The sequence below is a fragment of the Aptenodytes patagonicus genome, chromosome 4 (assembly GCF_965638725.1).
Source record: "Aptenodytes patagonicus chromosome 4, bAptPat1.pri.cur, whole genome shotgun sequence".
NCBI classification, from domain to species: Eukaryota; Metazoa; Chordata; class Aves; order Sphenisciformes; family Spheniscidae; genus Aptenodytes; species Aptenodytes patagonicus.
This window is the reverse complement of record NC_134952.1, coordinates 51,586,843-51,610,466: the sequence shown is the minus strand read 5'-3', so window position 1 is coordinate 51,610,466 and position 23,624 is coordinate 51,586,843. Positions and strand designations below refer to the sequence as shown.

The following is a 23,624-nucleotide window of genomic DNA, read 5'->3' as shown; positions in this document are numbered from 1 at the left end:
ACAAGATCTATGCCCCTTACTACATAAGGTCCAGTCCCGTAACACTGTGGCACGCATCAGAAAGCCCTCAGCCTGACCACAGACCTAGCAATTGTGCAAGTCCCAAATTAGGGCTGATGATTTAAAACACTTTCCTCGTTTTACTTTTATGATGAAGTTCACGTGCCCTGCACCCCCAGTGAAGAAGACCATGGCCTGTACAAAATGTTCTCTTAATGGACTACACTAACCTGTAATAGGTATACTTCCTAGAAGGTAATGTTTACTTCCAGTTAATGTAAACTGTTGGACCTCACTGTTAACTGCTTTTATGACATTATTTCTGACCACAGTGACAGGTCTTCTCTGCACTACGAGGTATATTCTCTCCTGGACACATGTGTAACTTCTATCAAGTTCAGCTGTTCCACTTCACCTCTTTCCCCAGCCCACTCAGACCACAAGAGATGCAGAGCTCCATCAGCAGCTATGCCTAAATAAAAGAAAAAAAAGTTACAAAGTACAAGGCACCGACTTTGATTCTTATCAAGTCCACGTGCATCACAGGGGTCCCTGACTTTCAAGAGCTACTACAATACACGTGAAACCCTTAACTTCAAGCCAACTCCGTCCTGAATTCCAGTTTCTCACTTCCTAAGCACACGTGCACCAGTTTGCAGCCTATGTGTCAAATACAGAGAAAAACGTCTGTACTTTTCGATCACACAACCTCCCTTACGCCTCCAGGATCTCCTCTCCCACTCGTTCCACCCAAAGGAAGGATCTTCTTCCATTTTATGAGGGAAAAAAAGGGAGATTTAACAGCCGCCTCCCCACAGTCTGCAGCGAAACGCTGCCGGGGAAGTGTGCTCACACTCCTCCTCTCAGCTTACGCTTGAGTCCTCCCGGCCCCTCGAGATGCTGGAGGTCCACTCCCCGAAGCCAGGGAAGCTACTCCTGGGAAGCCAGGTCGGGAGCTGTACCCTCCCTGCCCCGACGCACTCGCTGTCACTGCCCTCGCCGGGAACGGGAGGCCGGACCGGCCCCGGCCCCTCCCCGGTCCCGGTACCCACCGGCGGCGAAGTGGAGCGGCGTGGACTTGCGGCCCGCCATGTCCTTGGCGTTCACGTTGCCCGTGTCCACCAGGCGCTTCACGCGCGTCACGTCCCCATTGCGGCAGGCCTCCAGCAGCTCGCGGAAGGCCCCGCTCGCCGCGCCCGGGCCCGCCGCATCGGGACTCTCCGCCGCCGGGCTCGACGCGACCGACGACGATGCGGACGAGGAGGAGGACGAGGAGGAGCTGCTGGAGCTGCTGCCCGAGCCCGGCGGCGGGCCCGGGGCGGCGGCGCCCGCACCCTCCGAGCACTCCGGGGCCGGAGGCCGCTCCGCGTCGGGGGGAGCCTCGCCTTCGGGGCCGGCCAGGCTGTGGCGCTGCGCGACGGGGGCGAGGTCGGCCGGTGCCAGGCTGGGGCTGCGCGGCGGCGAGGCGGCGGCCGGCGGCGAGGCCGGCCCGGGCGGCGGCGGCGGGTGATGGTGGTGGTGGTGGTGCTGGGAGCGACGCGGCGGCGCCGCCATCTTCGCCCTCCTCCGCCCCCCCGCTACCCCCCTCCCGGCCCCCGTCACTGCGGCAACGGCGGCAACCCCCGCCCACACTTCCGCCCGCACCCGGCCAGTCCCAATGCGCGGCGCCCGGACGTGACGCCCGCCCTGTGGCGGCGGGGCGGGACGGGGCGGGGCGGGCGGGGGCGCGGCCTCACCGGGACCCGCCCCACGGCGGGGCAGCGGCTCGCGCCTGCCCCCTGGGGGCCGCCACCTGCGGGGCGGGGCGGGGCGGGGCGGGGCGGGGCGGGGCGGGCGGAGCCGTGGGCGGTGCCGGCCCTGCCCGGGAACCGAGTCGCCGCCGGGGATGCCGGAGCCCGCCGCGCCCGGTGAGGAGGGGTGAAGCGGGAAGATGAGACCAGAGTGCTTCTGGCTTACTGGTGCGCAGGGAGGACAGAAACACCAGTTACGGGTAGACTGCAGTTTAAGTCAGAAAGCCCCAACAGCTGTCACCAAGAGACCCCCAGTTCAGTTCACCGAGAGAGGGACCCCCAGTTCAGTTCACCAAGAGACCCCCAGTTCAGTTCACCGAGAGAGGGACCCCCAGTTCAGTTCACCAAGAGACCCCCAGTTCAGTTCACCGAGAGAGGGACCCCCAGTTCAGTTCACCAAGAGACCCCCAGTTCAGTTCACCGAGAGAGGGACCCCCAGTTCAGTTCACCAAGAGACCCCCAGTTCAGTTCACCGAGAGAGGGACCCCCAGTTCAGTTCACCAAGAGACCCCCAGTTCAGTTCACCGAGAGAGGGACCCCCAGTTCAGTTCACCAAGAGACCCCCAGTTCAGTTCACCGAGAGAGGGACCCCCAGTTCAGTTCACCAAGAGACCCCCAGTTCAGTTCACCGAGAGAGGGACCCCCAGTTCAGTTCACCAAGAGACCCCCAGTTCAGTTCACCGAGAGAGGGACCCCCAGTTCAGTTCACCAAGAGACCCCCAGTTCAGTTCACCGAGAGAGGGACCCCCAGTTCAGTTCACCAAGAGACCCCCAGTTCAGTTCACCGAGAGAGGGACCCCCAGTTCAGTTCACCAAGAGACCCCCAGTTCAGTTCACCGAGAGAGGGACCCCCAGTTCAGTTCACCAAGAGACCCCCAGTTCAGTTCACCGAGAGAGGGACCCCCAGTTCAGTTCACCAAGAGACCCCCAGTTCAGTTCACCGAGAGAGGGACCCCCAGTTCAGTTCACCAAGAGACCCCCAGTTCAGTTCACCGAGAGAGAGACCCCCAGTTCAGTTCACCAAGAGACCCCCAGTTCAGTTCACCGAGAGAGGGACCCCCAGTTCAGTTCACCAAGAGACCCCCAGTTCAGTTCACCGAGAGAGGGACCCCCAGTTCAGTTCACCAAGAGACCCCCAGTTCAGTTCACCGAGAGAGGGACCCCCAGTTCAGTTCACCAAGAGACCCCCAGTTCAGTTCACCGAGAGAGGGACCCCCAGTTCAGTTCACCAAGAGACCCCCAGTTCAGTTCACCGAGAGAGGGACCCCCAGTTCAGTTCACCAAGAGACCCCCAGTTCAGTTCACCGAGAGAGGGACCCCCAGTTCAGTTCACCAAGAGACCCCCAGTTCAGTTCACCGAGAGAGAGACCCCCAGTTCAGTTCACCAAGAGACCCCCAGTTCAGTTCACCGAGAGACCCCCAGTTCAGTTCACCGAGAGACCCCAGTCCACTTACCTCCACTTTAATCCGTGGGCACAAGGGAGGTTCCATTGACAGGAAAAACGGCAACCGCAGCAGTTCCTGGAGAATCCACAGTACGCCGGGTACTGGGGCTGCCGGCGCTGGTGGGGCAGCAGCCACAGGTCGGAGAATGGGGAGGGCGATGAGGAATTCCTGTTAGAGGCAGTCAATATGGCTAACGCCAGCCAGCCTCATCCCGGCAAATGGGTCTGCTTTAGTTGTTTGGGAGGGAAAGGGCTTTGGGGAGTGTTTGCGTAGCACCGTGTGACGCGCTGAAGAAGACGTGCTGAAGAAGAGCTGGCCAGGTCTAACACTGGGGGGCACAGAAAATCAGAAAAGAGGAATTCAGAAGAAATTGGGATCTGGTCTAGTGCTCCTAAGTACCTTTCTGCCAGTGATGAGGAGGTAGGCATGAAATCAATCCCCATGACTGGTGGAGCCGTAAATGAAGATCCGCTTAAATGTGCCCAGCTCCGTTCTTGTTCGTGCCGTGACTTTGAAGCCATGGGCCTTGGCCAGGCGCTGAGGGAGCTCGGCAAGACTTCCCTGACACCTGAATCTAGATCGCTGCTGCTTCGCAGCCTCCTTTCCATTCAAAACTCCCGAAAGGACTTTGCAAGCTAATTACAACATCCCCTTTGTCAGGCCCAAGCTTTGCAAGACATTTAAGAGGCCAGAGCGTCAGTATGCACTCGTTCAGCTCACTGCTGGCTTCCCCCAGTCTATATTTCACCAACCAGTTGCTTTTGTGGCATCAGTGGCAAACTAATCACATTCCTTTACCCCTCTCTGTATTTCACATAAACCAAGGTTACACACAGCATCACTTTTATGAAATGTATCGGTATGCAAACACTTGTTCTACTTCCTGAAAGATTTTAAAATATATAAGTAATATTTTTTAAGATTTGGGATTCATGGCGGCCTTAAAAATTCATTAAAAAATCATAAAAATGATTGAGTAAGAAACACTACACTCTGAGTCAGCCTTTCCTGAAAGCCCTGCCGAGGAGGACTTGAGGGTACTGGTGGATGAAAAGCTGTACATGAGCCAGCAATGTGCGCTCGCAGCCCAGAAACCAAACCGTATCCTGGGCTGCATCAAAAGAAGCGTGGCCAGCAGGTCGAGGGAGGTGATTCTGCCCCTCTACTCTGCTCTGGTGAGACCCCACCTGGAGCACTGTGCCAGGCTCTGGAGCCCTCAGCACAAGAAAGACACAGACCTGTTGGAGCAGGTCCAGAGGAGGGTCACAAAAATGATCCAAGGGCTGGAACACCTCTCCTATGAAGAAAGGCTGAGAGAGTTGGGGTTGTTCAGCCTGGAGAAGAGACAGCTCCAGGGAGATCTTATTGAGGCCTTTCAATATATAAAGGGGTCTTATAAGAAAGATTGAGAGAGACTTTTCACTAGGGCCTGTAGTGACAGGACAAGGGACAATGGTTTTAAACTGAAAGAGGGTAGGTTTAGGTTGGACATAAGGAAGAATTTTTTTACAATGAGGGTGGTGAGACACTGGCACAGGTTGCCCAGAGAAGCTGTGGATGCCCCACCATCGGAAGTGTTCAAGGTCAGGTTGGAGGGGGCTCTGAGTAACCTGATCTAGTTGAAGATGTCCCTGCCCATGGCAGGGGGGTTGGACTGGATGATCTTTAAAGGTCCCTTCCAACCTAAACCTTTCTGTGATTCTATGAAAGCTGTGCCTGGAAAGGAACAAGTAAACAGATTAGGATTCACAGTATGAGACCTGCCCATGTGTGACGGATGCACTCAACCCCTTAACCAAACTAGCAGTAGTTTGGTACAGGCTCCAAAGGAGGTAAAGGCCTGAGCTGTAGCTGGACCAAGAACTCCTCTAGTTTCAACCTGTTCTCTGAAAACCCACAAAGGAGTAGAGTGACCCAGTGAGCATCGATGCATATGAGTTTGGAACACCAATCATGATTAACACATGAATAGCGAGTGGCTTTTCCAAGACTCATTTATCAAGGAACAAAGAAAGTCATGGGTACAAGGAGTCTCATGCATACCTTTTCCATCGCATGGAATTTGACTACCAGCCAACCACTTTATCCCATAAATATGACAGCCTCGGTGAGCCTTCTTTGAGCTCTCCCTGCCAGGCAGCGTGGCTGCATGTCAGTGATCTCCCCTTCAGCTGGGACACCTCTCAAGGTTGCTCCTTGAGGCAGAAAGACCTTTTACCAGCGACAGATCTTTGGTGACTGACAGCATGCTGAATTAATACTAATGAAACATTACTAATCCATGTAGCTATTAAATATTAATTACTATAAACTTTGTATAGATAATTCCATTAGACATAAACCATTGTCCAAGTCTGAGACTAAGATCGGACCTAGCCACACCTAAGCTCCATCAGGAGTTTAGAAAGCGAGGGGGTCCACTCTGAACCTCGTGACTCAACAGGAGGGTCTCCCTTACCCTTTTCGTCTCTGGTCTCTCTGTGAATCATTCTAACTCAATTCTAACTCAATTTTCCTTTGTATGTTTCTTCCATGCAGTAATTAATAAAGTGAACCTTGCCATCAAACTTCTTGAACCTTCATAAACCACTCTTAAACTTTATTAAATTCCATCGAATTTATTGAACCCTGTCAAATTATTATTCTACCTAAATAAAACATATTGCTGCTTCTCTCTTTTGAGTGAGGTGCGTTCCACTCTTTCTCAACACCATGGGGAAGTAGGGCCTGGCCCTGGGTTTCACAGGGTGTGATGCCAAGTGGTTCTGGGGATGCACCTCTTCAGACCCCCACCTTTGAGTGGGGGTCCCTATCCCACTGCAGCCCCCTATTTCCCCAAGCCTCCACCTTCCTGCCCCACATGTACAGCAAGCACTGCTCCCCTCCAGAGAGACGAGGCAAGCAGCAGTGCTGTCCACCCCAACCCTTCTCTTTCCCCTGCCCAAAGCATGTCCAGGATCCCTTCAAGTGCTGCCATCACCATTTGTATATGGCTTGGTGTGCCTTGGGGTAGATTCATATCATTCCTGCAGAAACGGTGGGCAAAAGAGCGTGGGGAGTGCAGTTCTGGGCAAAATTTCCTCATCCTTACAGGATTTCTCCTTAAGGTCCAGGAGGAACATAGGGGAGATCTTTGAAAGCGTTCAGTCAACCCATTGCTTGTACCCAGGCCAGCCACCGAGCCCTTGGAAACATGGCTTCTTCAATTGCTGCTGAAGCGGGAACCTGAGTTTTTTACCATCTGGGCTGTGTGTCTGGTAGTGTGGAGGGCAAGGACTCTCCCGAGGGGATACCAGCCTCACTCAGTGCTGGTGCCAGAGCCCACAAGCTTTGCAGTGGCCCACAGTGCTCCCCGCATCCACTTGCCGCAGTGGCTTGATGCTTCTGTTGAGCTGATTTAGGTTCACGTCCTGTCACAAGTGGCTGATTACATTTGCACCTCTTGTCTTGCAAAGCCCAGAGTCAGGCTCTAAAATACCATTGGTAACGCAGTGTCTTTTACCTGACCCAGGAGGGAAGTGCTTTAGATAGAAATCTTATTAATGATGCAGCTGCAGGGCTCAGTAAAGTGGAGGCACCTCAGACTTCAGCTGAATAATTAAATCCAATCAATAGGACTTTCCAGGGCCACTATTTAGTAGCTCCAAATGTAATTCTGGTATATAATGGAATCCACTGAAATGGGATTCATTTATTTTTCTTTTTTTTTAAACAAAATGCTTTATAGCATTGCTGGCAATTTTACAGCCACCTGCCTCTCAGGCCCAGCTGATAGCAGCTAGGAGAGGGGCTTGGGGTGGTTTCTGAATATTTTTAAGCTCCAACAAATAGGAAATGGCTCCAAAACCAGCATCCCGCGTGCTAGTGCTCATGTTTAATGGACTTGTATTATGCTGACAAGTAAATGAAGAGGAAGTGAGGAAGTCCTGTTTGGAGAAACACATCTCTTCTGCCTAAGCAGATGGGAAGACAAGGGATCATCTAGCTCTGTAGCAAAAGCTGCATTTTCTGAGAAACAAAATCTTCCCTTTCCCCAGAAAGTATCTCACAACTGGCAGCTTTAACTGTGGTGAATGTGTTGAAGAAGCCAAGAGACGCCATCCCTGGCTGTTTGAAGTTACTCACAGATTTGCACACCCGTGCAGGTATCGTAGGATAAAAGGTAAGGTTCGTGGGAAAGCACCAGAGCTTTGCTCCTTGGACAACTTCCGAGCAGCACTGGCGACGTCTTTGTGCCAGCATGCTGTTCATCATGTTTTTTCTGGCTTAGCTTCATTCACCACCTACAGGAGCTCATGAAAGTTTGTCTAGTGCTGCATGACTTTTCTCCCCCTCTTCATTACCTTGGGGAGGCACTCAGCTCCTGCTGCTTTGCATATTTTGTGATAGGCGTTTTGACAGTCAAAACTTTCCCTGCTTAGGCCAGCTCCTCCCTGGCTGTCTTTGCATGCTGTCAGAAAGATGTGTTTAATACAGGCCATGACCTCTAGTAGCGGGCAAACGGAGATAAGCGCTTCTCTCCCTAGTATTTTTCAGCTGGCTGAGTCAAGCAGGTGCTTGAAGCGTCCCCGATGGAAGGGTTTGTCCAGTTTTCCCGTGGGAAGCAAGAGGATAGTGCAGTGGCAGCCTTTCGGGTTACACTTGCTGTAGATCATAGAACAACTGGGAACCTGCCCTGGCTTCAGAGAGGATCTGCAGTGCCCATGGGCGTCATGGGGTGGGTAGCCCCCAATAACAATGCTGCATTTTCTGTCTTTACCTGCACAAGGCACAGGGAGGAAGAAAATTAGCTGCAAATTTGATGCCAGAGTCAATTTTCCCTGCAGAGATCTTTTCTTTCTAGAAACGTCATCTTGCTTTAAAAACATGATTTTGGTAACGACAGGCTGAGTGGCTTTGCATGTAGAGTTGGAAATCAAACCATCGACCTGGTATCACAAGCAATTGGGCAAGAGGGTGGGAGAAGAGAATTACTCTTTCCCCAGGAGGAATTGAATGTGCTACTTTTGAAGTGGGGAAGGAGAGTGCTCCTTTTGGCATGCAGAGAAGGGCTACTTCCCCAGTGATCTTCAGGAAAGGCAAAGACACAGAAACTGGGTTAGCCCAAATAAAAGATGTACTGACTCAATGTAGATATGCTCTGAAAATAAATGAGGGCAAGCCTGGAAACTAGCTCTAGATGGGCACAATTTAGCAAGAGGCCATGAAGTATCTCTGTTTCCCAGAGTCAGGATCTGACACCAGCCAAGCAGGAAGGATGGGAAGAGCTTTATCCCCAGGTTTAGTCCCTCTCAGCAGAGCCTCCTGGATCATGAGTATCCCTGCATTCCTGTTCCCCCAAGCCCAAGTGGTGGCCCTGGAGCCATACCATGGGCCCAGACCCCAGGACTGCCTCTGCTGGCTTTGGGCAGCTCCTGAACCCTGCCTGGAGCTGGGTCTTTCTTACCTTCACACAGCTATGCTTTCTCCCAGACCTGTGGGCTTTCCTCCCTGTGCTTTGCATCCTTTGTTTGGCTTTACCAGCCAACGCTGCAATTTTTTCCCCTACCCAGGGGTGACCTCATGCTCAGAAAGGCATTTAGCAGAAACCTGGTGAAGGTTTGTTAGGACTCAGAGGGCCTGAAAAGCTGATTTTGCCCTTGCTTGTCTGTTACTGATGGGAAAGACGGGAACTGAACCTGAGCCTTTGCGATCTGTAGTTTTAGTAATTAGTAAATTTAGTAATTTAGTGCAGTGACTACAGCTCCGCACCGGGTCAGTTCTCTACAAGTGGGAGCATGGTTAGACGTGCAGGGCCATCCAAAAGAGAAGGTGTAGTTCTTGTGAGGGCTTTCCACAATAAAGAAGAGAATAAAGGCTGTGAAACTGATTGCCCCATGGCCCACTTTTCAATTCAAATGCTTTTCTTCCTCTTCGTGGCTCTGAAGTAATAGCTTACAGCATGCTTTAATGGTAGCTGTTATAACATGAGAAGGCGAGAGGAAGTGACTGTCCTCAGGCCCCCAAAGCACGCAGGTGTGTTCAGTGCTGTACAAAGACAGTGACATTTTAAAACCTCTGGACCATTGGCCACAGTGCATCACTGGCATTTGTAAGGATAAGGTCACGCAACTCGGGAGATCTGAGTGTCCACAGCCTCCGTCAGTCTGCCTCACAGCTCCGCCATAAACCGGCTCTGTTTCCCCCCTGTAGCAGTGGTGGAGATTTCCAGGCATGTTCCTCTGAGCCCTAGGAGCAAAGCTTGGCTGAGGATCCTGAAGAAAGCAGTGTTTAGGATCTGGCCAGATGTATGGGGCAAAGGAAACAAAGCACGGCAGGAAGGTGGCAGAGTTGCTCTGACTAACCAGGGGGTCACAGGCTTTTGCACCCTCCAACACGGAAACACACTTATTTAATGGGAAGGAAAAGAAGCGTGGCCAGCAGGTCGAGGGAGGGGATTCTGCCCCTCTACTCTGCTCTGGTGAGACCCCACCTGGAGCACTGCGTCCAGCTCTGGAGCCCTCAGCACAAGAAAGACACGGACTTGTTGGAGCAGGTCCAGAAGAGGGCCACGAAAATGATCAGGGGGATGGAACACCTCTCCTATGAAGAAAGGCTGAGGGAGTTGGGGTTGTTCAGCCTAGAGAAGAGAAGGCTTCGGGGAGACCTTCTTGCAGCCTGTCAGTACTTAAAGGGGGCTTATAAAAAAGATGGCAGCAGACTTTTTAGCAGGGCCTGTTGCGACAGGACAAGGGGGAATGGCTTTAAACTAAAGGGGGGTAGATTTAGACTAGATACAAGGAAGAAATTTTTTACGCCGAGGGTGGTGAAACACTGGCACAGGTTGCCCAGAGAGGTGGTGGATGCCCCATCCCTGGAAACATTCCAGGTCAGGTTGGACGGGGCTCTGAGCAACCTGATCTAGTTGAAGATGTCCCTGCCCATGGCAGGGGGGTCGGACTAGATGACCTTTAGAGGTCCCTTCCAACCCAAACTATTCTATGATTCTGTGAAGGTTAATCTCGGTTTCTTGCAGGGCTGGATGAAGAAACAGCCTTTGCCTGGTGCAGAAATGACGCGGAGATCAGCAATACAACAGCTTTTGCTGTTACTCCACGGGGCGAGCGACTCACAAACCTCGCAGCAAGCCCAGGGGCAGGGTGAGACCACGAGGCGGCGGCTGCTGTCACACAGCGGGGTCCCGGGAATGCGCCGGCACCGCTAGCGCTGCGCACACCACCGCCTCCCAGCGCCAGGCGGGCTCACCCCACCGGGGGCACCCGAGGGGCCGTAGGGAGGCGGCGGGGCCGTTCTCTCGGGCCGTGCCAGACGGTGCAAGGGGCAGGAGCCGCAGGCTGGGAGGCTCAGGCCGGAGGCGGGGACCCTTCCTCCCCGGGAGGAGCGGCCGGCGCCCGGCGGACGGGGGTTTCCAGGCAGGCCGGGGCAGGGTGCCGCGGCGCCGGCTGTCCCCGCGGCAGGGGCGGCTCTCGCCGGCGCGGAGGCGGTGCGCCGCTGGCGGGGCAGGCTGCCCCCGCCGGCGGCGCGGGGCGGGCCGTGCCCGCGTCCCGCCCCCGGCGGGGCGGTGGCGGCGGCGGCGGCTACGTGCGCGGGGCGGCGCGGCGCGGCTGGCAGTGCCGGCGCGGAGCGGCGGGGAGCCCCAAGCCCGCTGCGGCGGCGGCGGTGGTGGCGGCGGCGGCGGCGACGCGCAGCGCGGCCGCGCCCATGGCGAGCAGCAGCGGCGGCGGCAGGTAGGGCGGGGCGGGGGGCCCGCTCCCCCGGCCATGGCGCAGACGGAGCCCCCGAAGGCGGTGCGGCTGTGGCGCGACGCCGCCCTGCGCGCACGGAAGCTGCAGGGTGGCCCCGGCGAGCCCGAGCCTGAGCCGGACGCGGGGCCGCCGGGGGGGCCGCCGCCGCCCCCCGCCGCCGCCGCCGCCGCGCCTCGCCGCCCGCCCCCCGCGGCGGCGGCCCTGGGGGAGCTGGAGGCGCTGAACCTGAGCGGGCGGGGGCTGGAGGAGCTGCCCGAAGAGGTGGGCGCCGCCCTGAGCGGGCTGCGGGTGCTCAGCCTGCGGCGCAACCGGCTGGGCCGCCTGCCCGCCGCCGCCCTGCGCCACCTGGGTCGCCTGGCCGAGCTCGACCTCAGCCACAACCGGCTGCGGGGCCTGGGGGACGGAGGGGCGCTGGCGGGGCTGCGGGGCCTGCGCAAGCTCAGCCTCAGTCACAACGAGCTGGGCGCCGAGGGCCCGGGCCTGCCCCCCCGCCTCGCCGAGCTGGGCCGCCTCGAGGAGCTCGACCTCAGCTTCAACCGCCTGCGCCACCTGCCCGAGGGCCTAGGCCGCCTGCGGCACCTCCGCGCCCTCGACGTCGACCACAACCTGCTGCCCTCCTTCCCCGCCCCGCTGCTGGAGCTGGTCGCCCTGGAGGAGCTCGACTGCTCTGGCAACCGCCACCTCGGGGCCCTGCCCGAGGGCATCGCCGCCCTCCGCCGCCTCAAGATCCTCTGGCTGAGTGGCACCGGCCTGGCGGCCCTGCCTGAGAGCCTCTGCCAGCTGAGCGCCCTCGAGAGCCTCATGCTGGACGGCAACCGGCTGCGGGCCCTTCCCGCTGGCTTCGGCAGCCTGCAGCGGCTCAAGATGTTGAACCTGTCCTCCAATCTGCTGGGGGAGTTCCCCGCTGCCATCTTGGCACTGCCCAGTCTGGAGGAGCTCTACCTGAGCCGCAACCAGCTCACCCTGCTGCCCCCTCGTCTCTGTCAGCTCCGCCAGCTCCGCACCCTCTGGCTGGACAACAACCGCATCCGCTACCTGCCTGACTCCATCGTGCTCCTCCACAGCCTGGAGGAGCTGGTCCTGCAAGGCAACCAGATTGCCATCCTGCCCGAGGGCTTTGGGCAGCTCTCCCGCGTCACCCTGTGGAAGATCAAAGACAACCCTCTCATCCAGCCCCCCTACGAGGTGTGCATGAAAGGCATCCCCTACATCGCAGCCTACCAGCAGGAGCTGGCCCACTCCCAGCCTGCCCTCAAACCCCGCCTCAAGCTGGTCCTCATGGGCCTAAAGGATGCAGGAAAGACCCTGCTGAGACGATGCCTCATGGAGGAGGATGGGCAGAGGGAGGATATGGGAAGTCTGGAGGCAGGGAGCACCCAGCCCAGAGGGTTCCCTGGGCAGCAGCAGGACATTGGGAGAGTGCCAGTTGGGTGTTGCCCTTTCCCGGAGCCTCAGGATGCTTCCTCAGTGCGGGTACCTGCCACGCAGCAGCTGGAACATCTCCCCATTGAGTGGCAGGACATCCCTTCTCACGTGCCCTCTCACCGAGTGAAAGGGGAAACACTGTGCCCAGCACCGTCGCTGCCACTGGATGCCTCCCAAGTACCATCAGGACTGGGACTGTCAGGAGGCAGCAAGGGCATTGAGGTGATGGACTGGACAGCAGATGCAGAGAGGGGCCTGACATTCATTGTGTACGAGCTGGCGGGGGACCCAAGCTATGATGTGATCCAGTCTTTCTTCCTCTCTCCTGGAGCCCTGTATGTGCTGGTGGTGAATTTGAGTGCCTACGTCCCTCAGCACTTCTACGCCTCTGTGGGCTATTTCTTGCACTGGCTTGGTTCCAAGGTGCCCCATGCTGTGGTGTGCATGGTGGGAACCCATGCTGACCTCTGTGCGGAGCGGGAGTTGGAGGAGAAGTGCCTGGACATCCATCACCAGATCGCTCAGCAGGAGAAGAGGGATGCTGAGGGTCTCCAGAGCTTGGTCCAGCAGGTGGATGAGGCTCTGGGACAGGACTTTGACCTGCGCTGCTCCAGCCCGCACGCTGCCTTTTATGGGGTCTCGGACAAGAACTTGCGGCGAAAGAAAGCCCAGTTTCAGTACCTTCTCAACCACCGCCCACAGATCCTCTCTCCAGTGCTGCCTTTCAGCTGCCAGGACCGTTGCCAGGTGCGTCGCCTGCGGGACAAGCTCCTCTCAGTGGCTGAGCACCGGGATATCTTCCCGAACCTGCACCGGGTGTTGCCCAAATCCTGGCAAGTGCTGGAGGAGCTGCACTTTCAGCCACAAGCTCAGCAGCTGTGGCTTAGCTGGTGGGACTCTGCCCGGTTGGGCTTGCAGGCAGGCCTGACAGAGGATCGGCTCCAGAGCGCCCTGTCCTACCTGCATGAGAGTGGGAAGCTGCTCTACTTCGAGGAGCACCTCACCTTGCGGGAGTATGTGTTCCACAACCTGCCGCGGCTCATTGACATCCTCAACGTCTTCTGCCAGCGGGACGCCACCGTGCTGCTCCAGAAGCTGCTCAGCGACACCCACATTGACGAACTGAGGGCCACTCAGCTCCATCATTACGTGGAGGGCTTCTTGCTGCATGGCCTCCTCCCTGCCCACGTTATCCGTCTCCTTCTTAAGCCCCACATCCAGAGCCGGGAGGATCTGCAGCTCATCCTGGAGCTGCTGGAAAAGATGGGGCTCTGTTACTGTGTCAACAAACCCAAATGCAAGCCCCTAAATGGGGCGGCCGCTTGGTACAAGTTTCCCTGCTACGTGAAAAATGAGGTGCCCCATGCGGAGGCGTGGATCAACGGCGCCAATCTGAGCGGACAGTCCTTCGTGGTCGAGCAGCTGCAGATTGAATATAGCTTTCCATTCATTTTCCCACCCGGCTTGTTTGCACGCTACAGTGTCCAGATTAACAGCCATGTGGTTCAGCGGTCAGATGGCAAATACCAGATCTATGCCTACCGGGGAAAGGTGCCCGTGGTGGTGAGTTACCGGCCTGCCAGGGGAGCTCTGCAGCCAGATACTCTGTCTATCGCTAGTCATGCATCCCTACCAAATATCTGGACAGCTTGGCAAGCTATCACCCCTTTAGTGGAAGAACTGAATGTCCTGCTCCAGGAATGGCCGGGCCTGTACTACACTGTGCACGTCCTCTGTTCAAAGTGCCTTAAAAGAGGGTCACCCAACCCACACACTTTTCCAGGTAAGGCACAGCCCAGCTTGCCTTTCATGTCTTCTGGGGCTTTTCCCCTTCTAGAAGGGAGTCTTACGGTGTTAGGCTTAGCTCTGTCTCTTTTTTTCTTTTTTCTTTTTTTTTTTTCTCTTCTGTTCTAACTCCCTTCCCTGGTGACTTGAGTCATGAGAGAAAATATTAGGGTAGCTCCAGGGAGACAGGCTTAAAATAACCCTATTCTGAGACGAGGGGGGTGTTACATCCCCCTTTGTCTGTGCCTTTTCTCTCTGCTTTTTGGGTTTTGGCCCCAAGCATTGGCGGTGCCATTGTTGAAAAGGCCCTGACCTGTCCTTCTCCTTGCTTTGATTCCTTTGAATGGCACTGCTTTTTTTTCCTAATTCCCTTTATCCTGCAGCTCCCCCTTCCTTGGAGCTATTTGTAAACATGGATAGAGATGCCTAAAAGACCGCAGGTGTCTCCTGTCCCCCGCTTTCAACCCTCCACCCCCAAAACCTGGCCTGTGCTGCAGCCTCTCTGAATGCAGGAAAGCTCCTGCTGGTAGACAATGGGTGTGTTGGTCTCCATAGCCCTGTATAAAAAGCGCTTTCTCGTATCTGAGCCCTGTCTCTAGCAGGAAGCATTCCTCCCTGAAGAGAGAGGGATACTCCATCTTCTTTGTTTTAAGTGTCTCACCTAGAAGTGATTCCCGGTCTGCGCCTTTTGGAGCTATTCTTGAGAGCATTTATTTTCCTTCCTCTCTCCTTCATCTAACGAAAAAAGCACAATCTCTCTCCTCTGGAATGTGACTAGTCATGCTGCTTTTTAAAGCTGTTGCTTCTAAAGTCGTGATTTTATCGGTGGTGTTTTCCAGCAGCATCTGTTTTACTTTGTATGTATGCAGGTACTGCCTCCTAACCTGTGTCCTCCCTCCTCCGCTTGGGTTTTCTCTGGGGCTTGCGGGGGCCATGGGAAAGGTGCTTTGGTGCGTAAATCTGCGTGAAATCAAAACACACTCTGGACTGTAAGCAGCACTCTAGAAACGTGCATTTTTTACACACACACACATACACCCATGTTGGGAGTACGTTGGAACATTCTTTATTTACAGGTAGCCTGAAATTGTGGGGGAACTGGAGTATGATTTGAGTTAAAGCAAGCAGTGGTGCTGAATTGGTTTGTAGGCAAATGTGAATAATAAGGTGTGTTTCAGGGGTTTGTTTGGAGGTGGTTTTTTTTTTTCTTTTCTTTTTTTTCTCTGGACCTTGAGAATAAGGAGATGCTGTTTGCTCCTCAGCCCACGTCCTGGCTCCCTCCGTCGATTGTATCTCCCTCTAACTGTGCTAGCTTATGTAAGAGCCGTTGGACTGGGGGGGGGTGAACCCGTGCTGTGTCAGTTGCCAAGTGGAATCCGCATGCTGGGTCTTGCTGCTGATGTGGTGCTTGGGGCAATGTGATCTGCTTTCCAAAAAAAAAACCCCGAAAAGTAAAAAAACCCACAAAACCCCTAAAAAAACCCCAACAAAACCAAAACAACCAAACAAAAAAACCCCCACCAAAATTAGCCAAGACAGCAAACTGTATGTGCAGGTGTGATGGGTGACTATTGAAGGTTTAGCTTGTGAATAATTCAGGTCTGCAGTCACATATCTTCTTTTTTTTTTTTTTGTTTTGTTTTGTTTTGTTTTCTTTTGTGTGTGAAAGTTTTGTGGCTGACCCTCTTTTTCTTGCTGGTGAGTAGATGATGCTTTAAAAATGAAATGTGAAGAGGAGCTGGACTGTCTGCATGAGATTGGCATCTTTGCTGACCAGTGACAGTCAGAGCAGGTCCGGAAGCATAAGGGGGGCATTGAAATTGAAGGGCCTTTTCCTTTGGATTTGGCTTAGAGGTGGGAAAGGATTGCTCTCACCTGGGAGCCAGGCTGGGTGTACTGGGAAGGGGAGGCGCAGGTAAGCAGTGCATCGTTGGGCAGGGGAGGAGCGGTGGCTCGTGTGCCAGGCCTCCAAAAGCTACCTGGGGTGATGCTGCCTGTGGAAAGGGGGTTGCAGCTTTTCCGACACCAGGGGAGAAGCCAGGCCTTGCTGCCAGGGGCACAGGGCTTAGCATCCCAAGTGGCCCTGCCTTGGGGCAGGGGGTGACTGTCTTAACACAAATACGATGCGAGTCTAGCTGGGGGAAGAGCATGTTGAGAAGACAAACGTGGTTCAAAGGCAGGGCTGATCTGTGGAAGTGCTGAAGAGTAAAGGCTGCAATTTATCAAGAAACCTGGTTGTCTTCTTGGATGATGCTTAAATCTAGCCCAGCTATGACCTGGATTGTATGAAAAATGTGAACCGTGATTTGGCTTGGGGAGGCCTGTGTGTCTGCATTTAATCTAAAATAGTCTTTGCTGTGTATCTGCTTTATGAATAAAAGACTGTTTAGGAGCCCCTAAATGGCAGTCGTGAAGCTGAAGACTCTTTTTTTCCTCCTGATTTTGTTGATCAGGAGCTGTGTGTGTTTAAAGTCATGTTGCCAAGCTTGCCCTCATGCAAGTGAATTGTGGTTGGTGTCATTTTTGACAGGGTGTAGGAAAGAGATGGGTCTAATGTTACGAAAATATGTAGCGAGGGAGATGTCTATGTTTCTTTCCAAGCTCTTCCAGCAGAAATCCCTGGCAATTACAATGCTGCTCATTCTTAAATAGGGCTGTGGTCTTTTTAGGACTGCACTGAAGAACTGCTTTGCAGCCTGTTGACCTTAATAAGGGAAATATTTCTGTGGAGACACTGCCAAATTTGTGCTCAAAAATGGAAGTGCAGTCTGGCTGTGTGTCTGGTTGCGCAATCTGTGTCGTCATTCACGAAACCGATGGTGCATTCTTTGGTCATCCAAAATTTTCATTGGAAACCCCTTCAAAGAGGGGACTTGGTTGTTCACGAGATGAGAATTAATCCTTGCTTTTCCTCTCCTTCCCTTCCCTCTTAGTCCTGCATGCACACACTCTATAACTTCCATTGATAATACACACAGAAATTCTCTAAGAACAAGCTAGTGTGCATAGAAATGGTTAATAAGAATTGAGATTCTGGATTTAGTCTTCTGAGGGTTTATTGCAAACAAACAGTGAATAAAAGTGATATAAAAGTGCCTTGATAGGGTCCTTTTAAGGAAGTTTTTGTGTTTGAAACAGTTTTGTAGCTGGGTGAAATAGTAACTGAACTGGCATCTGAAGTGGAATCTCAGTGTGCTTTGAGGCTACAGTCATCTCCTCGGCTGAGAAGTGGTGTGTTGAATTTTTATTCTTTTTCTTTTACATTTGCACTATATGTAAATAAAAGTATCCCTGCCGGGCTAAGAAAAGCATATCCCTGCTTGGAGTGACCAACAAGAATGGTTCACCACTCCAAGACGATGAGACCTCAATTGGGTTGTCGCAGGCATTGTGAAATGCTGTGATTTTTGTATGTGATGTTCTTTTAGCCCCTGGACTGAAGGACTTTTAGGTTGTTCATGTCCCATAAGCTATTAAGTGACTTGGGATTGGAGGGGTGGAGGTGGTTTGCCATCTGTCTGACAGTAGACACGTGCTTTGTTTGGATAAACGTGGCTGGATTTTCCAAGCTTGCCTTCATGTGCACCTGCTAACTGCTCTGCTGCTGTCTCCTCTTGCCCTGTACTAGGCTGGGTCTGGGCCACCCCAGGCTCTTCCAGGCTGTGGTCTGCACGAGGTGTCCTGATATCCGATGTGTGATCCTTTTGGTGTTTGGGGTGGAGGGGATTGTGTTTGACCAGTGGTTTTCCTTTATTCCTGCATGTGAAGCTACCTGTATGAACGCAGGCACAAGGGGGGCCAGGGGCTTCGTCCGTTGCGGAAAATGGGCAAGATACTGTCACAAGCAAGACAAGATGATTTGGGTTTCCACAGATTAAAAATGTGACAACAGACAGAAAACCACGGGCAAAGATACTGTGTATGAGCCTAGCAGCCCCTCTCCAAAAGGACGCTGCAGCGCTATTGGGGAGCTTTGAGAGATGCTGGAGGACTGGCAAGAGCTCTCCTGCGGAAAGGAAGTGCGCATCTCCCACCTACCTTGCTGCCCCCTTCCTAAGGTATCAGAACAGGGAGGAGATCACGAGCCTCTACTCTCTCTGCCCATCTTCCACATCGAAGGTGAGCAGAAGCAAGGATTATATGCCAGTCACCTTCAGGGGTACAGGTGGAGGTATTGTAGCATAGTTCCCCTGTGAGACTCTGTCATGGCCAGAGCAGGGCTAATTCTAGGCCACCTTATTCATGTGATTCGAAGTGAACCATGCTCGCTGTCCCTGCGTTGGAGTCAAAAGCGAGCATGAACTCCCTTGGTGGCTGGGATGGAGTCAGGAGATGGAGAGGTGGAAGATCCCATGATGTGTCATGCTGTCAAGTCCCATGCAAGGTGAGGAGGGAGCAGGTGGGACTGGTTTTGTCAGAAGGGCTCAGAAGTTGCTCCAAAATCTGAGCTGTCTCTCAGTGAAAGGCTGATGTCAGGTATCTAATTGTTCTTTGTAATTAAATTGTAATTGTAAATTGTTTTTTTTACAGACAATTGCAGTAGAGCAACACCTGCTTGTAGCAGAGCCTGATGCTAGCATTTGGCAGCCTTTTATTTTCCCCAGTTGAGGGTGGAGTCTTTTTTGCCTGACTTTCAAAGTAGATGCTGCAGCTCTTGGGGTTGTTGTCACGCTCTCCTGAACGTTGTGGTTTCAGTGGAGTACTGTGGCATAATCAGAGATGGTGGGGCAAGACTTCAGCACAGCGTGAGCACTGGACACGGATGATCTGGGTGGCAGGATAAAGCTGAACGAGGCCCTGTGATTCAGGAGGAGAAGAGAACAGATCAGTTGCTGGACTTGGGGAAGCTAGTGTGATTCTGTAGCTCTAGTGCTGATTATTTAGCTTACCATCAAGAGCTATGCTGCTGAACTGACATCCTTGAGTGGTGTGACTTGCTGTATGTAATGGTGGAGAAACATAGTCTACTTACCACCAGGGATTTTTAGAGATTTTCCTTCGTGTTAAGCTATGTGTTGCATGGTGAGCATTTGAGGTCCTCTTATTTGGTGGCTGTGGTAGGGCATCCTCTAATTTAAACAACCCATTCAGGAAAGAGACAACAAACGTTTTGTGATCTTGGAGGAGGCAGAGAAATTGCCAGAGGAAGAGTGTGGTGTGCAGCATGGATGGCTGCCATGGGACCGTGCCTGGTGGGGTGTAGGTGTGGGAACCAGTTCTTGGGGAGAACTGGAGTAGCCAGCGCAGAGCTGGGCTTGTGCCTGATGGTCTGGCTTGGGAGGACACAGGAATGGGAGGGACAAACTCAACTGTGGATGCCAGAAGAGAGGCTGAGGCTTTGAATTGCCTTCTTAAAGCTGTCCTGCTGCCTGCAGTGTCTGGTTACCTTGTATTGTGTGCATTGCTTTGTATGTGTTTGGGGGCTTTTTTTTAAGGCTCCTAATATGGAATTTGCTAAAATTACTTGAAATTAGGATGGCAATGTGCACATTTAACACTGTTTGAAGGAACCGTCTTCCTTATGCAAAAAGTTACTGCGCATTTCTGCTAAAGGAAGGGTTTCCTGGTGTGTCAGCTCTGGTACAAGAAAACTCTTCTGGTTTGTTCCTTAACAGCTTGTCTTGCCCTGCCCCGTTCCCCATGGGAGTCATCTCTGGGCTTTGGGCCTCTGGACTTCAAGCTGCCATCAATGAACCAGGGAAACACCAAATTTGGTTGAGTGGATCTTTTTGGTTTGGTTAGTGAAGCAAAGCAGAGTTCTTGGCCTTTAGTGCATTACTTTTTTTTTGGTTTGTGTTTTTTATTTTTACAGTCACTGAAATTTGTCTTTGCTGGAAATGACCTATAAAAGAGATGCTTAGTACCAAATGATTCTTTGTTTCATTGCATGAGAACAATTTAAAAGCTACTGATTGTAGGGGTGAGAAAACGTTGATGTAGGTTTTCCCCTCTCCAGTGTCAATTGATTACATGAGGACTGATTCGTGCTCTGCTTCAGCATGCTGTGGACGCAGATGTCATGAAACGTGCTTTGCTTCCTGCTGTGTGCATGCATTTCTGGTGGTGTGGTGCCTCTTTCTAAAAACACCTAAGTGTGAAAAGTTTTCCCATGTAGGTTTGGTTGAGATGTATCGTGTGCATGATCCACATGCAGATATATTGCAAGGTCCTACTCCTTTTGCATCTCAGGAGAGGATGGTGGGAAATCACCAACAGTGCTGAATCTTTGTTGCCTTTTGGTGATGTTGTGAACATGTTACTTGACATTGGGATAGAGCTGTGAAAAAACAAGTATTGGTTTAAAAGCAAAATATGAGTGCATCTGGTAGGTAATTCTCCTGTATGTTGTGGCGTCTTGTTGCATTTGCAGTATTAAGCAGGTAACTGTGGTAGCCTAGCATGCTCTCCAATTAGTGATTCGCTAATAATAGTGCAGGCTAGTTTGGCTCTTGAAAGCAATTTGCCAGGGGAGAAGGGAGAAAACGTATTTAATGAAAAGTTCTGTGTTGGGTTTGAATTCTTGCAAGTCATCAGAGTACAAATTTTTTTTTTACTTTTTTTTTTTTCTTCTGTCCTGACTGGAGGAAGAATAACCTCTGCAGATGAGTAAAGAAAACTGTGGTCTGGGGGGTAAATACAAGATGATCAGTTACGTCCTTTTATCTCCTTCTCCTTGCTTGTGGTACTTGCACTTGCCATACAGATGTGGACAACTATGAGAGTAAGCAGGCTGGCTGGTGCCAAATAAGGTCACCTCTTCTCAGGTGAGCTTGTGGAATGCCGGTTTAAGGATGTGCTATTTAAGGGAGCACCTTGTAGGGATGAGGAGTGGGGAGGGAGTGCTTAAAGTACTGTGTCAATTATAACAGTCAAACTCCTGCTGCTCCAAACAAAATGTGTTGGTGCTTTTGGCTGGCTAAGAATGTATCTGGGTCTGAGAAAGCAATGCAGCTGGGTTGTAGGAGTCTCAGCCTGCCTCCTTGGTCTGCTATACGGTGATATCCTTGCCTACAGCAGGAGAGCTGATGGGATTCTGGTGACCACAGTGTAAAGGAGCTGTGCCTCATACAGAGGGTGAGGAGGCCTTGGTGTTTTTAGAAGCTGTTGAGTGGATGCATTTTACAGCCTGTAATGGGAAGATCACCTGTGTGGATGTGGCCTTTGTTCCAGCTGAGCAGCTGGGAGAGATTTGTCCTCTAGCTGTTTCTTTCCTAGGAACCAGATGTAAGAACTGGGGTTGGGGGGTTCAAGACCTGTGAAACAACTGGTTGGTTGGCTTTGGGTGAAATTTAATTCGGGGTGTTCAGCTGTACCATCTTTGAGGGCTTATGGGTTCTGCCCTGGCAGGCTGCTGGAGGCTTAAGTCATATTGTACTTGTGGTATTTTCCTGGCTAAAGCTTGGTCCTGAATGCGCTGATTGGGTTGCCAACGTGGTCAGTGGCAGTGTGGTTTAAGACTGATGCAGGCGCCGTGGTTAGGGGTAACTTGCCTATCGCCAGTGGATGGAGGCTGTGTTCAGACTGAGCTGTGACTGCTGGAGTGCTTGCCTGCTTGAGTTGGTTGTGGTTTAAAGCAAAACCTTAATTTCAGATTTGTTTTTTCCCCAGTGGTCATTTTCAAGAGCTCTGTGCTTCTCCCAAAGGTGTACTGAGTACGCCTACTACTAGTTTAGCTGTGGCTAGGTTAGACTCCTGGGGGACGGGTGTGAAACTTGCCTAGGACCTACAGACTTTACAAGGTAACATTAATTTTGAATTGACAGTTCAGCATGGCAAGCTCTGCATGAACCAGAGGACAGCTTTGAGGTGAGCTAGGCGCTTCTGTGGGGAAGCCCATTAACCTTGGTACTTTGTGAGGATCAGACTAAACTGAACTATGGAGGCAAGTAGCCTTCAGAGCAGAACAAAGCTGCATCTCAAATCCTGTTCAGACCTGCCGGGTTTTACCACGTGCTGACTCACAGGTGATGCTTGAATACTCCAGGTAGGAGCTGTATTGTTGTTGATCTAGGTTATGTTGAATTGTGCTGATGAGATGATGGGAGACTTTCTGCTGGGCTTTTGTTAGCGGGGTTTCACAAGCTTGGCTAAGTGCATCTCTGTAAGGCCCTTTATGAAAGAGATACCAGCATATCTTCCCCTTTACCTGGTGTTAGGGTGATGCTTGCCAAGCATCCAGCTTAGATAAGCATTTTTATTTGTGTTACATGAGAGGGAGCCCAGACCTCCCAGACCATTCTGGGAGAGGTCCCTCCTCCTTCATCTGGTACCCATCGCTTTCTGTAGAGTTTTCAGGCTCTCCCTGTTATGGTGTAACAGGAAGGAAACAAACAAAAGTACAGCAATGGTAGGACAGGGGTTTGTGGACCTCATGCTGTGATTATGATAAAATTAATACTGTAGGGGTTTGTCCAAACAGTGCAAGATTGTGGCACAATTCACTCAAGATTTCTCTCTTGAATGATCTGTACGTAGTAACTGTTCAATTTCTGTGTGTTGAATTCCTCTTGGAGCATGTTCTTTGCATTTTTAGCAGGCATTTTCCTCTCCAGCAATACAGAGTGAGCAGTGGCCTGTGATAAGGGACAGATCCTGCCTTGTAGCAGGGTAGGGTTGTTGATGAGCTTTCTAAAAAATGAATTGGCCATGGTTTCCACAGCAGCAAAACCTGCAGGGTTTGGCTTGAGACAGAGGTGCTTGACCTAATTTGCTTCCCATGTATCTAGTTGCTGTTTCTGCCACATGAAACCACACAGTGGAAAAATATTGAAGGTGAACAGAGTGATTGGGTCTTGCTTGACTTTGAGACACATGTGCAACGCATTTGGTGCCTTTGTATCAATGCAAGGCTGGCAGCAGCTAGAGCTGCTATTAGAGAGGCTGATTTTGCCCCAGACCTACCCCAAAACAAGTGTCCTCACATCTAGTAAGGCCCTTTGCTACATGGTCAACAAGCAGAGGGTGAGCTTCCTGCAGCAGAAGAAACATGCATCTCTGTTGTGTGGCCTCTGAAACGTTATGGTGGACACAGCAGAACTGCAGAATTGTCCTGCAGTACAGACCTTGAGTGCTACATGGTACAGCAGCACTCTGCTGCATCTCTAGCTGTTGTTGTGGAGCTCTGTTGCTGACAATTTAATACCTTTCTCCACTCACTGTGGCCTCTTTCTTAGATGCAGCAGTTGGGTATGGATGGCAAGCAATTTTTCTCTGAACAGATGTTAGAAAGCAAGGACTTAGCAATGTACAGAGCTGAAATGCACAGGCACAGGATATACGGTGTGGAGGATGGAGAGGCAGGGACCTCTGTCTGAGACTGGCTGCCTGACATCAGTCTCTTACTAATGACAACATTCCCGTTGGCTGTGTCTGAACAGTTGCATTTTCATTGCTCTCATTAAAATTCTCAGATAAATTGAGATCAATCAAGAAT

The 23,624-nt window shown here is 52.3% G+C and overlaps 2 protein-coding genes across 3 annotated transcripts in view; one reads left to right on the top strand and one right to left on the bottom strand.

The window, feature by feature from the left end:
• TNKS (tankyrase) overlaps positions 1-1,554 on the bottom strand; it is a 147,346-nt gene extending 145,792 nt beyond the window's left edge. Inside the window, exon 1 of the mRNA XM_076336717.1 lies at positions 1,053-1,554. Within this exon, the coding sequence (XP_076192832.1) occupies positions 1,053-1,554 (502 nt within the window). The remainder of the gene's footprint in view (positions 1-1,052) is intronic.
• Positions 1,555-10,996: 9,442 nt separating this feature from the next.
• MFHAS1 (multifunctional ROCO family signaling regulator 1) overlaps positions 10,997-23,624 on the top strand; it is a 37,949-nt gene continuing 25,321 nt past the window's right edge. For both annotated transcript variants that reach the window (XR_012995184.1, XM_076336711.1), the window contains exon 1: positions 10,997-14,189. Coding sequence is in view for 1 of the 2 variants with exons in the window: in XM_076336711.1 (XP_076192826.1) it covers positions 10,997-14,189 (3,193 nt within the window). In the remaining variant the exon portion in view is untranslated. The remainder of the gene's footprint in view (positions 14,190-23,624) is intronic.